The 13141-nt window shown below is 54.2% G+C and overlaps 3 protein-coding genes across 9 annotated transcripts in view; 1 reads left to right on the top strand and 2 right to left on the bottom strand.

The window, feature by feature from the left end:
• The window catches only part of SLC39A1 (solute carrier family 39 member 1), a 40130-nt gene extending 30091 nt beyond the window's left edge, over positions 1-10039 (bottom strand). For 2 of the 6 annotated variants that reach the window (XM_044448433.1, XM_044448438.1), the window contains exon 1: positions 3731-4089. The gene's annotated coding sequence lies outside the window, so the exon portion shown is untranslated. Of the gene's footprint in view, positions 1-3730; positions 4090-5997; positions 6072-8487; positions 8557-8727; positions 8769-10020 lie in introns of those variants that run through there. The other 4 variants (XM_044448432.1, XM_044448430.1, XM_044448431.1 and 1 more) reach the window with 4 other exon arrangements.
• LOC123032507 (cocaine- and amphetamine-regulated transcript protein-like) lies at positions 279-2911 on the top strand. Its single transcript, XM_044448402.1, has 3 exons — positions 279-410; positions 1629-1712; positions 2798-2911. Exons 1-3 carry the CDS (start codon positions 279-281, stop codon positions 2903-2905), a joined length of 324 nt encoding a protein of 107 aa, XP_044304337.1. The 3' UTR covers positions 2906-2911.
• Positions 4154-13141, bottom strand: part of JTB (jumping translocation breakpoint) — a 9771-nt gene continuing 783 nt past the window's right edge. Inside the window, exons 1-5 of one of the 2 annotated variants that reach the window (XM_044448449.1) lie at positions 10021-10148; positions 8728-8768; positions 8488-8573; positions 5998-6077; positions 4154-4827 (exon numbers count right to left, since the gene is read on the bottom strand). In XM_044448449.1, coding sequence (XP_044304384.1) covers positions 4671-4827; positions 5998-6077; positions 8488-8573; positions 8728-8768; positions 10021-10148 — 492 coding nt within the window. In that variant the 3' untranslated portion in view covers positions 4154-4670. Of the gene's footprint in view, positions 4828-5997; positions 6078-8487; positions 8574-8727; positions 8769-10020; positions 10149-13141 lie in introns of those variants that run through there. The other variant, XM_044448450.1, reaches the window with a different exon arrangement.

Here is a 13141-nt window from a genome sequence, read left to right as displayed (position 1 = left end):
CGAAGCCCCCGCCCCTCCCGCCAGACACTGCCGGCGCCACTCTGCGCCCAAACTTCGGGCTGGCTCTGCGCACCTCTGCCGGCGCTCCATGCTCCCCGTGCCGGGTGGGCACGCGTCTGCAAGGAACCAGGGCTGGGGTGCCCCTTCCCGGCTGCCCCCACCGCTCCCCTCTGCAGCCTGTGTGAGCCGGGGGGGGGGGGGCGCCTCTCCAAGGAGCGATCGGGCGCCAGCACCGGGGACAGCTCTCACCCAGCTCGCTTGCTCGGGTCGCGGCCACCATGGACTGGGGCCACTTGGGCGCCACGGTGCTCCTGCTCTGCCTCGTGCTGGAGGCACAGAGAGGCACCGCTGCCGCCGCCGGCCGGGCACCCCAGGAATTCTCCTTCAAGCACTCCTACGAGAAGGAGCTGGTGAGTGACGCGGGTGTGCGGGTGCCCGCCCAGAGCCTCCTTGGCGGCCACGGGGTAGGTTAACTGGGGGGGGGGGGGCAGAAGCACCGAGAGCGCCCCGGGGGGCACGAGGCAGCCAGTTCCGGCACTCGTGGGGCAGAGGGGCGCAATGCCCCCAAATGCCCCACGGCTGCATCCACGGGCGCCCGCGGAGCATGCAGAAGGTGAACCGGGCTGAACGGGGCGCATGGCAAAGAGCAGGCGTGGGGGGTGGGGGGCTGCTTGGCAAGGCAAGAATCCAGATCAGGCTTCAGCCCCACTCGCCTTGCCCACCCTGATCGGCGACAGCTGCTTCCCGGGGTCTGGGGCCGGATCCGTTCTCCAGCCCTACCTGGAGATGCGAGAGGGAACGAAAGCCGCAACCTTCCGGCGAAGTCGGGGCTCGCTGCTGAGCTACCTCCATCCCCAGCATCCCCCCACAAGCTGGTGCTCCTCAGCTCCCATGAGCCCCACCTGAGTGGCCAATGGCCAGGAGCCCTGGAAACTGTCACCTGGAAGATCTGGAGGGTGTGTGGTTGGGGAAACCCGGGATGCATGCCGTGGGGAGAGGAGGAAGCACGCCACGTCCCTCCCTTCATTCCGGGCACTTGGTCCTTCAGCTCATGAAGTCTGACCTGTCCAGAGGCTGAGGGTGGCAGATGGATAGTGTGCTTGGAGGTGCGGCCAGTCCCTGGGATCTCAGAACAGGCAGTTGTTCTGCTGGGTTTTTGGTAAGATCGGGAGATGCTGCACCTTGAGCCTTGGAACTCCAGAAGGAGTCCAACTGCCAACTATCTGCCAGTGGCAGATTTCACCTCTGCTCCTCACAGCGGCTTTGTAGAACCTCACCATCAAGACGCAGTCTACCTTGTGAACCCCCGTCACTGGCGGGGACAGCTGCAGGAGGGAGCGGCCGTACTCACGACCTGCTTGAGGGCTTCCCGGGAGTATTGAAAGAGGGAAGCTGAGGAAGCTGGTAGATTTTGCCATCAACCCTGGCAGCTTCCACCAGGGAAGCCCCGATCCTGCGCTGTTTGGAGAAGGAGAAAGCCTGCCTTTAAAAGACCTCTCGTCCTGAAGACAGACAGACTCGCTTCTGCAGTTCTGCCTGCTCCAAGCTCAGCCGTCTAGTTCAGCTGGCAGAACGCAGGTCGCCCCCTCAGCTCTGCCTCCCTCATTTCCCCATTTCTCCTCTTCCAGCTGGATGAACTCCAGGAGGTCCTAGAGAAGCTGCAGCACAAGAAGGTCTCTACCTGGGAGAAGAAGTTTAACCAAGTCCCCAAGGTATGGGGCTTGCTGGGGCGGCGGGGGGGGGAGGGCGGGATGGTTTTTCAGCATGGACGGCCGAGCACAACCGCACAAGGGAGCCGAGCCTCTCTGCCCTCCAAGGTGGGTTCCACTTTTGCAAACACGGCCCGGCAGCCATGGGCCCTGGGCACAGAGACACTGGCAGCGAGCCTCCGTGCTCCGAGGCAGTGTAGCTTGGAATGCTGGACTGTGGGAACAAATGGCAGAGCCCCCAAAAAGATTGCCGAGCCGAGCCGAGCCGTTGTCATCCCTTCCACAAGTGCTGATGCAGCCAAGAGCCTTCCCCAACCGAGCGTTCTGACTACAACCCCAGCTCTCCAGCTACGGGCCATGCTGGCTGGGGCTGATGGGAATTGTATTTCGACACGGCCAGAAGGCCTGGGGGGACAGGGCTAAACCACTCAAAGTGCCAAAAGCTGCAGACAGTCATGATCTTGGGATGATCTCAGAAATCCTTCAGCGTACGGAACTGGGGGTAACGCCCTGCAATACCCGCCTCGAACTGTAGGGGGCGGAACTGCGCCACCTTCAGGGCACCGAGAAGCAGGGCAGGTGGCCCTGGGTCCAAGGCACTGGATCTCCCCAGGGCTGCCCTCCATGTGGGAGGAGCTCTCGGGCGCTGCCTCCAGCAGTGGGAGGGGCCGAGGGCTAAAAGGGGAGGGGCCAAAAGGCCAGCAGATCTCCCCTTCCCCGCCACTCACCCAGCTCAGCCTTTCACAGGAGGAGGAAACGAGACCCCACTCGGAAAACCGCCGCAGGAATGGCTGGTGGGGGCTGAAGGCGGGGCCAAGGAAAGGGGCGGGGCCTTCTGGAGAGCCCTGCAGGGCCAAAGTGTCCCGGAGGATTGGGGTGCCCCCTGCTGGCAGCCAGAGGTGGGGCATCCATGCCCCTCCACCCCTTGCTGGGCTTCCGTGGCCTCTCAGACCCAGTCAGCACCACGTGAGGTGGCTCCGCCCCTGCTCTAACCATTATCCGCCCTACCCAGCCGCCAGCAGGGGACTGTTCCCAGGGAGAAACGCGCCGGACAGGGAACTAACGTGCCGCCTCCTCTCCTCTCGCAGTGCTCCTTCGGCGACGCCTGCGCAGTCAGGAAGGGCGCCCGGATCGGCAAGCTCTGCGACTGCCCCCGCGGGTCCGCCTGCAACGCTTTCTTCCTCAAGTGCTTGTGAACCTGGACCGGGGAGCTGCGCTGCCCCCCCCCCCCCGCTCTGCTTTCCCCCCCCCCCCCCCCCCGCCCCCCCTCCCCCCCCCCCCCCCCCGGCGACCTCCCGCTTTCTGCTGTGTTGCAACGCCTCGGCCTCAAGGAGGTGGGCCGGGGCCGACCTGGGGAAAGGTATGAGCTCACTGGAACCAGGCCTCAGCAGGAATAAAAGAGAGCTTTTGAGCATGTGCAGAGTGCTTTTTTCCTACAGGTGGAGGGTGATCTTTTAGGGTAAAGGGAGGGGGTCACAGTAGGGCAGATGAACTCTTTCCCCCAGGACACGCCAATGGGAATTTGGCAATCCATGCAGAGTCACAAGGGCTTAAGAAAGCACACGGGGGGAGCCAGAAAGACCGTGGCTTCACCCCCACTGCATTTCGCAATTGTCTTCCATGCTGAACCAGCAGGGGGGACCGCAGAGGCGCAGCCGGGCCGGGGGAGGGGGTCCACACCATTCCGTCATCTCAGTGGCCCTGAGGGCGTTTTTGCACAAAGAATGTGAGCGGGCTTCCCACGAGGGCTTCTGATCAGCCACTGCCGCAGCTCCGTGCCGGATGAGACAGACCTGATCCAGCAGGGCTCTTACATTTGTTTGGAACAAAGCCTCCGAGGCCAGAGGCAGTCTACCTCCACGCAATCAACACTGGACTTTGGTCCCTCTCGACATGCCTGCTCTTGTGCTCCCTCCGTCTCAAGCATCCCAGGCAAAAAATTTAACGACACCGAGTGCCCTAAAGGTATCCTTTGGGAACTTGCCCATCTGCTTCCAGCCAGTGCCGGTAAACCCTGTCACCTGTTTCCGCTGAGGAGGGCTTAGTAAACCCACTGCAGATTCTCCCCAGCCACTCTGGCTTCCGGTAGATGCTCCATCCGAAGCGGGAACGGTGCTGGTTTCGAACCACCTCCTCTACCAAATAAGCGCAGCCGAACCCAGCGGCACGTGGGCCAGGAAGCCCCTAATTCCTAGAATGGAATTCCGAATCCCTAACTCCCTTTATCACCGTTAAGCACAGTGAGGCTCAGCAATGACAGGAGACCAACTGCCCTGAAGGTTCCCGCTTTCCTCAGAGGCTCCAACCCAGTTCCTGCGTCTTATTTTGAACCCTACGGTCTCTCTCTGCTTTTTCCGCCTTTGGCTAACTGGACCGGCACCGTCCAGCTCCCATCATCCTGGGCACACATGCTGAGAGGCACAAGCATGCAAAAAGCCTCTAGCTCCGACGGGAACCATTTTAATCAGAGCCATGCTCTGCACAAAGTCTCAGGGCAGGATGTTTTAAAGTCAAGGAAATAAATAGACGTCACGGAGCGCTGCCTGAAGAAAGCCGTATGCCCCATTTCGACCTGATCTGTTTTTCGGAAGAGAGACGAGCTTCAGGGGTCGTGCCATCAGAGCTTCGGATCAATTTCCTCCCTCGATGCGAGACTCTGAAGAGGCGTCCAGCGAGGCTGTTACTCTTTTAATCAGCAGTGATATGACTAAAGGTGCGGCGAGGTTTCCTTTGAGTCTAACACTGGCCAGAGCGCAGCCAGAATCAGCCACACCTCTGCCACCAGTCAACCAAAGCCGGGTATGAGACGCGGATGTCCGTGGTCTGGCATCGGTCCCTCGTGTGGTCTGCCGGAGAGCAGTACTGCCTAGCGGCCGGAGGCGGAGTGCTCAGAAGATCGTTTTCCAAGAAACGTGCGGTGCTCACTGTCTCCTTCACAGTCCAAGGAGGATGTGGGGCTGCTTAGATGGACTCGATCTGCTTGCGCACTTTCTCCAGGGCCTTGCGGTCCAGCATGCGCTGCCGACACACCACCAGGAGGGCGAAGACAGCCGCCACACCCAGCATGGCGCCCTCAAACTTCCAGAAGAGGTGCGCCTCCATGGCTGTCGAGCGGCAACTGCAAAGAGACGACCATGTCAGCACCGTACCTGGCACAGGTGTGCAAGAGCGAACCGTGTCTGAAGAGGTTGTGACAGGACGTGCCAAGGAGAACGGCGAGAGCCAGTGTGGCGTCGTGGTGAAGAGCCTGGGACTGGGACTCAGGTGATCCGGGTTCAAGTCCCCGCTCGGCCATGGAGCCAACCGGGTGACTTTGGGCCAGTCACAGACTCTCAGCCCCACCCACCTCACAGGGTTGTTGTTGTGGGGATAAGATGGAGGAGGAGAATGATGTCAGCTGCCTCGAGCCCCTTGTAGGAAAGAGGCAGGATATAAATCGGGGGGGGAAGGGGGGTCCTGATGTTCTGACACAGCCTTCCCGTGAGCTCAGTTTCCAGAGGCTGACACGAATGGCGGAGGTCTACTCGCATGTAGCTGCAGCACAGTCCAGAGCAGGCAAGTCAGGGCCAGAAAGGCCCTGTAACATTCATCCTACATCTGCTCATGGCGGACTCAGCGGCTGTTTGGCTGGGTAGCCAAACAAGATAGAAGAATGCCTCAGCAGATGTAAAAGAAATAGACCGATTTAGGGAACAAAGGGTTAGGGAGCAATGCCGTCCGTCCCACACTGGAAAAAAACCCCCTTCCGGCTGGGGAGGGCTTTGAATGCTTGGTAATTATGGAATAATGGGCAGGTGGCGGGGAGAGCAAAACGAAGCAGGGCATGGAGTGGAATAACTGGGAAGGACGTGGGGGGTTGGCCGGAACCCCAGACACCGTGCCGCTAAGCCGGGGAAATGAAAAGTATTATTATTATTATTATTATTATTATTATTATAACATTTCTATGCCGCCCCTTGCCGAAACCGTATCTCAGTGCCACAGGACTGTCGCAAAACATTAAGGCGAGACTAGCTCATGCTCTCATCTGCCCGCAACACAGCCAGCCTCGCCCCCCTTGCACAGAATTAGCGCACCGTTGTACAAAGGGAAACGCGTGTCCTGCCATGCGCTGGATCTGAGAGACCCCCCGCCAACCTCCTGCTGCCAGGCCCAGCCAAACACACTGCTGTGCTTTGCAAAAGGACCGAGCCAGCTTAAAAGACAAACGCCCCACAGTTCCCCCTGCCCCCATCGATGGCAGGGTACTGGGGTGGCAGGGAAGGGGGCGGCCGGCTGTTGCACCCACCTCTTGAATTCACCCTTCTTGGAAGCGCTGCAGTCGATCTGCTCAATGAAGCCCGTGGCGCCACACTCTGGCATCGTTTTCTGCAGCAAAGAGCGCACCGCTGTTAGAACGCCGCTGCCGTTTGGTTTCGCCTTCCTGATCACTTACAAGTGACGCTTGCCCTGCAGTTGGAAAGCAGGTGGCCAGCAGCTGCTGCCCAGTCTGGCCTCTTCTGTACGGCTCGAAGGCCCGCTTTGGCAATGTTAGATGGTTTGATTGAAAAGGTTGGGCACCACTTTTCAAATTAAAACAACAAGCAAAATCTCCGTGCATATGAACAGGGCAAGGGGACCCATCCTTCCTAGGGGAGGGCCACGGATCGGCAGAGCCCCCCGGAACAACCTCCGTCTAGGGCCAAAAGATGCCGCCAATCAGTGTTGACAAGACCGAGTGCTTCCTGTGTGCTGTTTAAATCAGCCTTGTAATATGAAACCATGTGGATTGGGAACTTGACTTTATTTTGAGCAGGAAGAGAATCATGAGGACTGGGAGTTTGACATTGTTTGGAGCAGAAAGCATTGCCCTCGGTGGTGCAGGGAATGCTTTGTGTACAAGAGATGCCAGGTTCAATATCTGGTATTTATTTATTTTAAACTTTTGTATACTGTCCCATCACCGACATCGTGAGACGGTTCACAATAACAGCAATAAAACAAGATAAATGAATGTAGCACAGCATCCAATAAATATAAAACCACAATTAAGACCATTAACAGTTAAAATAGTGGGAAAATAAAAAGGCTTTCACCTGGCGCCGAAAGGAAAAAAGTGTTGGTACCAGGAAAACCTCTCTCGGGAGCGTGTTCCACAATCAGGGTGCCACCGCAGAGAAGGCCCTGCTCCGGGTAGCCACCCTCCCAATCTCTTTCATGGAGGACTTCTGAAGAAGGACCTCTGCCTCAGATCTCAAGGGCACTTAGTATCTCCAGTTAGGGGTGCGAAAGACCGGAATAGCCAGTGCAGGACAGACTGAACTGGAGAAGACAGTGTCGATGGCTCTGCTTGTACAACACGCCATCAGAAACCAATAGTAAACATTCTCCAAAGTCCAACATTAGCTGCCATGGGGAGCACCCCTAACGATTGCACCCTCACGCCTCTTCACCATCCTTGGATGATACACCTGGCCGAGGAGCAAAAGAAGGTGGGCCCTTCAAAGACGTATCCACTTCATTCTTGTTTACTTTGTGTCTTGAAGCGCCGACAGTATTCAAACTGTCATGCACGAGCCATACGAACGGAAACATTCCAAAGCTGTCAAGAATCTATTTCGTCTATGGATTTTTAAGACACGGGGCTAAGCTGAGCAGTGGGGGGCTGCATAAAGGTGGGAGTCCTCAGCACGCATCCAAACAGGATCAGCTCACCTTTGGGGGAAGAGCATATGGGAGGCACCAATACACTAAATGTCCGGCTCCAGACCACCACGGGGAGTGCACGGCACTGCCGACAGCGCCTCAGCCCCAAGGAACAAACGGGCTCCTGGGAAGAAGGCCTTCTCTCGGATAACCAAGTCCCAAGCTGCTTGTGCCTTGATGGATGAGCAAAAAAGAAACGCTTCCAGGGCGATTCTGTGCGCATTTGGACAGAAAAAAGGGCCGGCAACTCCCAGCGTGCCTCAGCGGGGGCTGTGGGACCTTCCTTCCAGCGGGTTGCAGCATGCTGAGAGTCGCCGGACTTCTTCCTGTCTATGCATGCCCAGGATGGCCTGAGAGCAACTGGGCAGCCAGTGCAGCCCTGGCAGCTCAGGTGGGATGAACCCCTGACCCCCTGAGCAACCTGGCCAGAAGCATCTGCACCTATCGCACCTTCCGGGGCAGCCGTCAAGGGACCCTGCTTCCTGCACTATGTCGGCCAACGGTGACAAAACAGCAACTCTCGTGCGGATGTAACAGGTCCTCACCCCAAAGAGCAGCAGAAAGAAAGAGCAGCTGCAGAGAACTCGCTTCACCCTTTCCGGCCGGAAGAAAAATGCTGCTCCAAGGGGAAGCTCCCTGGATGGCAGACTCCAACTTCACCCATCAGCCAACTGGGAGGCTGCTTTCTAGAAGCCCAGCATGCCTGAGGGAGACCCAGGTAGCCCCCTCCACCAAGCAGAGAAGGGAAACCTACCAGAAGTTCCTTTTGCCTTTCCTTGCATGGAGGGATAGCTGTAAGAACTTTGCAACTTAAGAGCGGGTGCCTGTGTTTGCTTTTTTCATCCTCCCACCCAAATCCTTTTCCTTTTATGTGGTGCCTTCTAGATGAAAAGTCTCAAGACACAGAGTGCCCCATGATTCACCTTTGAAAAGCAGACTAAAAATGCTGGAAATACGTAAAGAGGGGTTGATGCCACGAGTGGAGAACCCCGCTTTGACTGCACTTCCAAGGCCTGCAAACAGCGAGAGGCAACCGGCCCTCCACCCAGCATCTCCGGAAACACACCGCCATCCGCGGAAAGGAGTCACTCACCATCTGGAAACTGGTGCAAGGGGCGCACTGGACCGCCACCACAAAGTCCCCAGTCTGCCAACAGGGTGTGGCACCAGGCAAGCTCACTGTGAGAAGCCAAAAGCACATGAAAAGCACTGGAGCCGTTTGGAACCTGCATCGCTTATCTCTCCCCACACTGGCGACCCAGGGAGAACTGCTCAAAGCCAAAGCATAACCCACCCCACCCCTCCAAAAAATCGAACAGAACCATCCTCCTACCTGGGCTCTTTCCATCATTCTCCAGAGCTACTTCAGCCAACCTACAAGCCAAAGAGAAAACTGTATTAGTGCTGCTGTTGTTGTTATTTTGCAAATCTTAGAACCATAGAATAGTAAACTTGGAAGGGGCCAAGAAGGCCATTGGGTCCTACTCCCTGCTGTTGTAGGGCACCAATTTACACCATCTCACTCAGATGATAGTCTTACTACTAACGATCACAAAAATATTAGCTGCAATAAGGGGAATTGAAGTAAAATGAGGGATCTAATGTGCAGCAAGAGACGAGTGCTATTTATGCCTGGTGTGGAGAAAATAGACACACATCGGTCATCCTATGAAACTGTTTCGGTGATAGTAGGAAATTCTGGACAAAAGAAAGGGCTTCTTTATCCAACGACTCAGTCAAACTACGGAACTCACTTCCACTACTGCTTCTAAATTTGCATTAGTAGTCCTTAGTCTGGACAGTTTAAAAGGGGATTAGATGTATTTCTGTAGAAAGCTATCTGCACATACTAATCATGATGGTTCTAGGCTACTCCAGTATTAGAAGCAGGATACCTAGGTACATCAGTTGCTGGGGAACATGAGCACAAGAGTACTTTTACCCTCATGTCTTGCTGGTACTGCTGTTTAGCCACTATACAAACCGGACCCTTGGCCTAATCCACCATAACTGCTCTTATGCCCAAACAGTAGTACAATTCTCAAAATTGTGTCTGAGCTTGAGCAATTTTTAACCTCTGCCCTCCCCAGCCCTTTTTCCTTTTGCCATGTCTTATAGAGAGGATTCCTGAGGGGGGGCTTTTTTATTAATTTGCAAACCACCCTAAGGAGTGGTGTTTGGCTGAAGAGCAGGATAAGACTAAAAGACTAACATTGAAATCCTTTGCAAGTTTAGACAGAAAAAAAGGCCTACAACTCCCAGCATACCCCAGTCAGCAACCGATCTGGAGGCCTAACTGCCCAATCCTATGCTAATTTACCCAGAAGTAATCCCCACTGCAACTCGACTTCTGAGCAGATATTAATAGGACCGCGCGATTGAAAAAGAAAAAAAAACACGGCTAGTAATAATCATTTTAAAGGGCCTTATTGCCAGACTCATTTTGGACTAAACCTGCCATCTCGCCCCGGCATTGTGGCCTCTTACTAGGAATCATGGGAAATGTAGTCCAAACGCATCTCCAGAGGCTCCGTTGGGGGAAGGCGCTCTATTCCCTCACAGGAGAACCCACCCTGCCAAACCACCACCATCCTCGTTTTCTCCCCCGCCCCAAGCGACTACTTACCCATGAGGCGCAACAATGAACCCCCACAGCGCGGACAGCAGCAGGCGCCATCTTAGCGCCATCGTCGCTGACAATAGTGCTTCCGCCTCACTTACGGCGCTCTGGCAAGGCATGCTGGGAAGGTCCATTAGCGCGGGCAGCACAGGCGCAACGAAGCCCTCGGGGCCTGTTTTAGGGTAGAGTCACTAACGTTTCCTGGAAAGACTTCCGGTACTCAATTGCAGCTCGAGGGAGCCGCCTCGTGCGGGGAAAGAGTGGTTAGTGGATGCAAAGAAGCAAGGTAGCCTGGTTAACTCAGAGGTCAATTGGGGCTTCGAATCCACTGAAGCTTTTATTTACACGAGCTATTCATGGCATCGATCCATGGCTTCATCCCCCCCCCAGGTAGTTTCGTACTATTCACCATGAATAGTTCCCACAGAGCTCGGAAGAAAAGCTGCAATGGATGAAGAACCGCACTAATGCAGAAGTCATCAGTGTCTGGTTAATACCAAGCGATGGCTGAGATTGGCTTCCCTTTGATGGCCACCTTGAGGGACTGATTTATTTGTTGGCACTATTCTAACCCTACCCAGAGAAGTCTGCACATTAACAAGAAAGCCTCCAACCTCAGACTTACAATATAAAGGGCATGAAACAAAAGGAAAGGGGAAGTAGAACAAAACAAAAACAAAACATGTTGAGTTTTGAGGCTCTTATAGGTAAGGGGTTCTTTTTCCCCAGGCGACATGAAGAATCTCCCCGTTGTTGTTGAACACGGTATGGTGTTCGGTTGGATTTGGTCTTGCTGTGATGTTTGCCCTGGGGTTGCAGCCTGCCAGTGGCTCTCGCTTCCCTTTTTGACAGATGAGGCCAGTCTGCAGTCTAGGGAACTGGCTGTTGCCACAGGGTAGCACGAATATCTAACAAATAAGCCTCGTTTCTGTCATCCAGATGAGAGGGCAACACTTCTCTCCCTCTCTTGAAAGGATGGATGGGGGCAGCGGGGACAAGGCATCATCTTAGGACATGGGTCCTCAAACTATGGCCCGCAGGACAGATCTGGCCCACCAAGGCCATCCATCTGGCCCGTGCTGCCGTTTCCCGCCCGCACACATGCTCGCTGCGTGGGCAAGGAGGTGGCGGCTCGCTTGCATGGAGATGGCTTTGGACTCGCTGGGAGATCTCCGAGCAAGCGATGCCGCCTCACCGGCCCACAACAGTCACCGCAGCCTTTCAACTGGCCCCCTATTCAAAAGGCTTGAGGACCCGTCTTAGCATGACTATTGCGATGCGTAGGAAGCAGTACATAGATTTGGCCACTGCAGGGCGCCGAGATTCATCGCAATTGTTTTTACCGGCCTGGAGATCAGCAGGGCGCAATTCACAGTCGTGGCCACAGGAGGGCACCATAGACCCACCTCTGAGAGCCAACCCGCTACATCGGAAGCGTACGGCCGTTTGGTTGTCCGCGTGTTAACTGGGATCGATCCGGAAACTGCAGTTCAGATTACTGGACACCAAAGGGCACCCCAGTTTCGAGCTGCATTCTAAACTGGGCTGAGGGGCCCAGTTTTTATCACTGAGACTTTACTGGGGCTGTTGGGATCAGAAGGCTGCAGGGTTGCATGACTGGCCACGAGCGGGGCACCCCCAACGCCTGCACTGAAGTTTGGTTGTTTGTTTAGCAGACTTATATGCTGCCCCACTCACCGAAGCCTCGGGGCGGCTTACAAACATAAATAAATAAATATCATTAATACGATTATATAAAGTCGGAGGCATCCTGGCCAAAATTGTTAAAAACCAATAAATAACATCAACAATTAAAATGACGTTTAAATAAAAAGGTCTTGGCCTGGCGCCGAAAAGCAAATAACAACGGTGCCAGGCGGACCTCTCTGGGGAGCGCATTCCATAGATTGGGCGCCACCGCAGAGAAAGCCCTCCTCCGAGTGCCCACCCTCCTAATTTCTTTCACAGAGGGTTCCCGGAGAAGGGCCTCTCCCGCCGATCTCAGGGGGCGGCTGGGCATATAAGGATGTAAGCGCTCCTTCAGGTAACCAGGACCCAAGCCGTTTAGGGCTTTATAGGTCATTACCAACACCTTGAATTGGGCCCGGACTTCAATGGGAAGCCAGTGAAGCTGACGGAGGACTGGAGTCATGTGAACATAACGCCCAGTCCCCGTCAGCAGCCTGGCAGCAATATTTTGAACCAATTGAAGTATCCGGACCGTCTTCAAGGGTAGCCCCACGTAGAGCGCGTTACAGAAGTCTAGTCAGGAAGTTACCAATGTGTGAGTCCTGTCGCCAGGCAGTCGTTCTTCAGGTAGGGATGCAGCTGATGGATCAGCCGAAGCTGAAAGAAAGCGCTCCTCGCCACCACTGTCACCTGAGCTTCCAGCGAAAGCTCTGGATCGAGGAGCACTCCCAAGCTGCGGAGTGCAGTTTTAACAAGGCTAATATGATCAACTGACTCCAGTCCACTGAACAGGTCACCGAAGACACCCTAATTTCGCTTTAGGGGAAAGGGTATCTTAGCAGCTTCTCCCTGGTCTGCTATTTTTCTACATTCAGGGGTGATCTTGAAAAATGTAACCAAAAGTGGTGTCACCTAAATAGAGGTTCACCACAATTCTATGATTTTTTTTGACAGTGAAATACTAATCCAGGTTGTAAAACTGCTTTGGGAGGCTTTTGAGAGCAGAAAAATGGGTACAGAAATTAAAACAGCAACAAACCATACCAGAGTGTTCATGAAATCTTATGGCAAAATTAACTGATTAGTATTTAAGGTCAATGTAAGTTTCCTGCTTCTTTCTGCTATTATTATTTTTATGTATTTTATTACATTTCTATACCGCCCATAGCTGAAATTCTCTGGACAGTTTACAAAAGATATAAATACAATAAAATATAATAGCTAAAAACAACTAAGAAGAGTTTAATTTAAATAGCATAAAACATTGAAACAGTAAGGTAAAGACCTTTTTATTTAAACATCATTTCAATTGTTAAAACATATGATCTGGCCAGGGCAACTTCTTCTTCCTTCTCTTTCTCCTCCTATATTTTTATTTTATACTGATAATTTTAATTTTGTATTTGTAAATCAATGTATTTTTTGTATTGTTATATTA

Source organism: Varanus komodoensis, unplaced genomic scaffold (genome assembly GCF_004798865.1).
Source record: "Varanus komodoensis strain SLA01 unplaced genomic scaffold, ASM479886v1 scaffold55, whole genome shotgun sequence".
Taxonomy (NCBI): domain Eukaryota; kingdom Metazoa; phylum Chordata; class Lepidosauria; order Squamata; family Varanidae; genus Varanus; species Varanus komodoensis.
This window is presented reverse-complemented; position numbering and strand designations above follow the sequence as displayed.

Bases quoted from the DNA above. Each gene is read 5' to 3' on its own strand.
- LOC123032507 (XM_044448402.1), top strand. From the start codon at position 279: ATGGACTGGGGCCACTTGGGCGCCACGGTGCTCCTGCTCTGCCTCGTG. The intron at 411-1,628 runs GTGAGTGACGCG...CTCCTCTTCCAG, and splicing joins ACTCCTACGAGAAGGAGCTG to CTGGATGAACTCCAGGAGGT. The intron at 1,713-2,797 runs GTATGGGGCTTG...CTCCTCTCGCAG, and splicing joins AGTTTAACCAAGTCCCCAAG to TGCTCCTTCGGCGACGCCTG.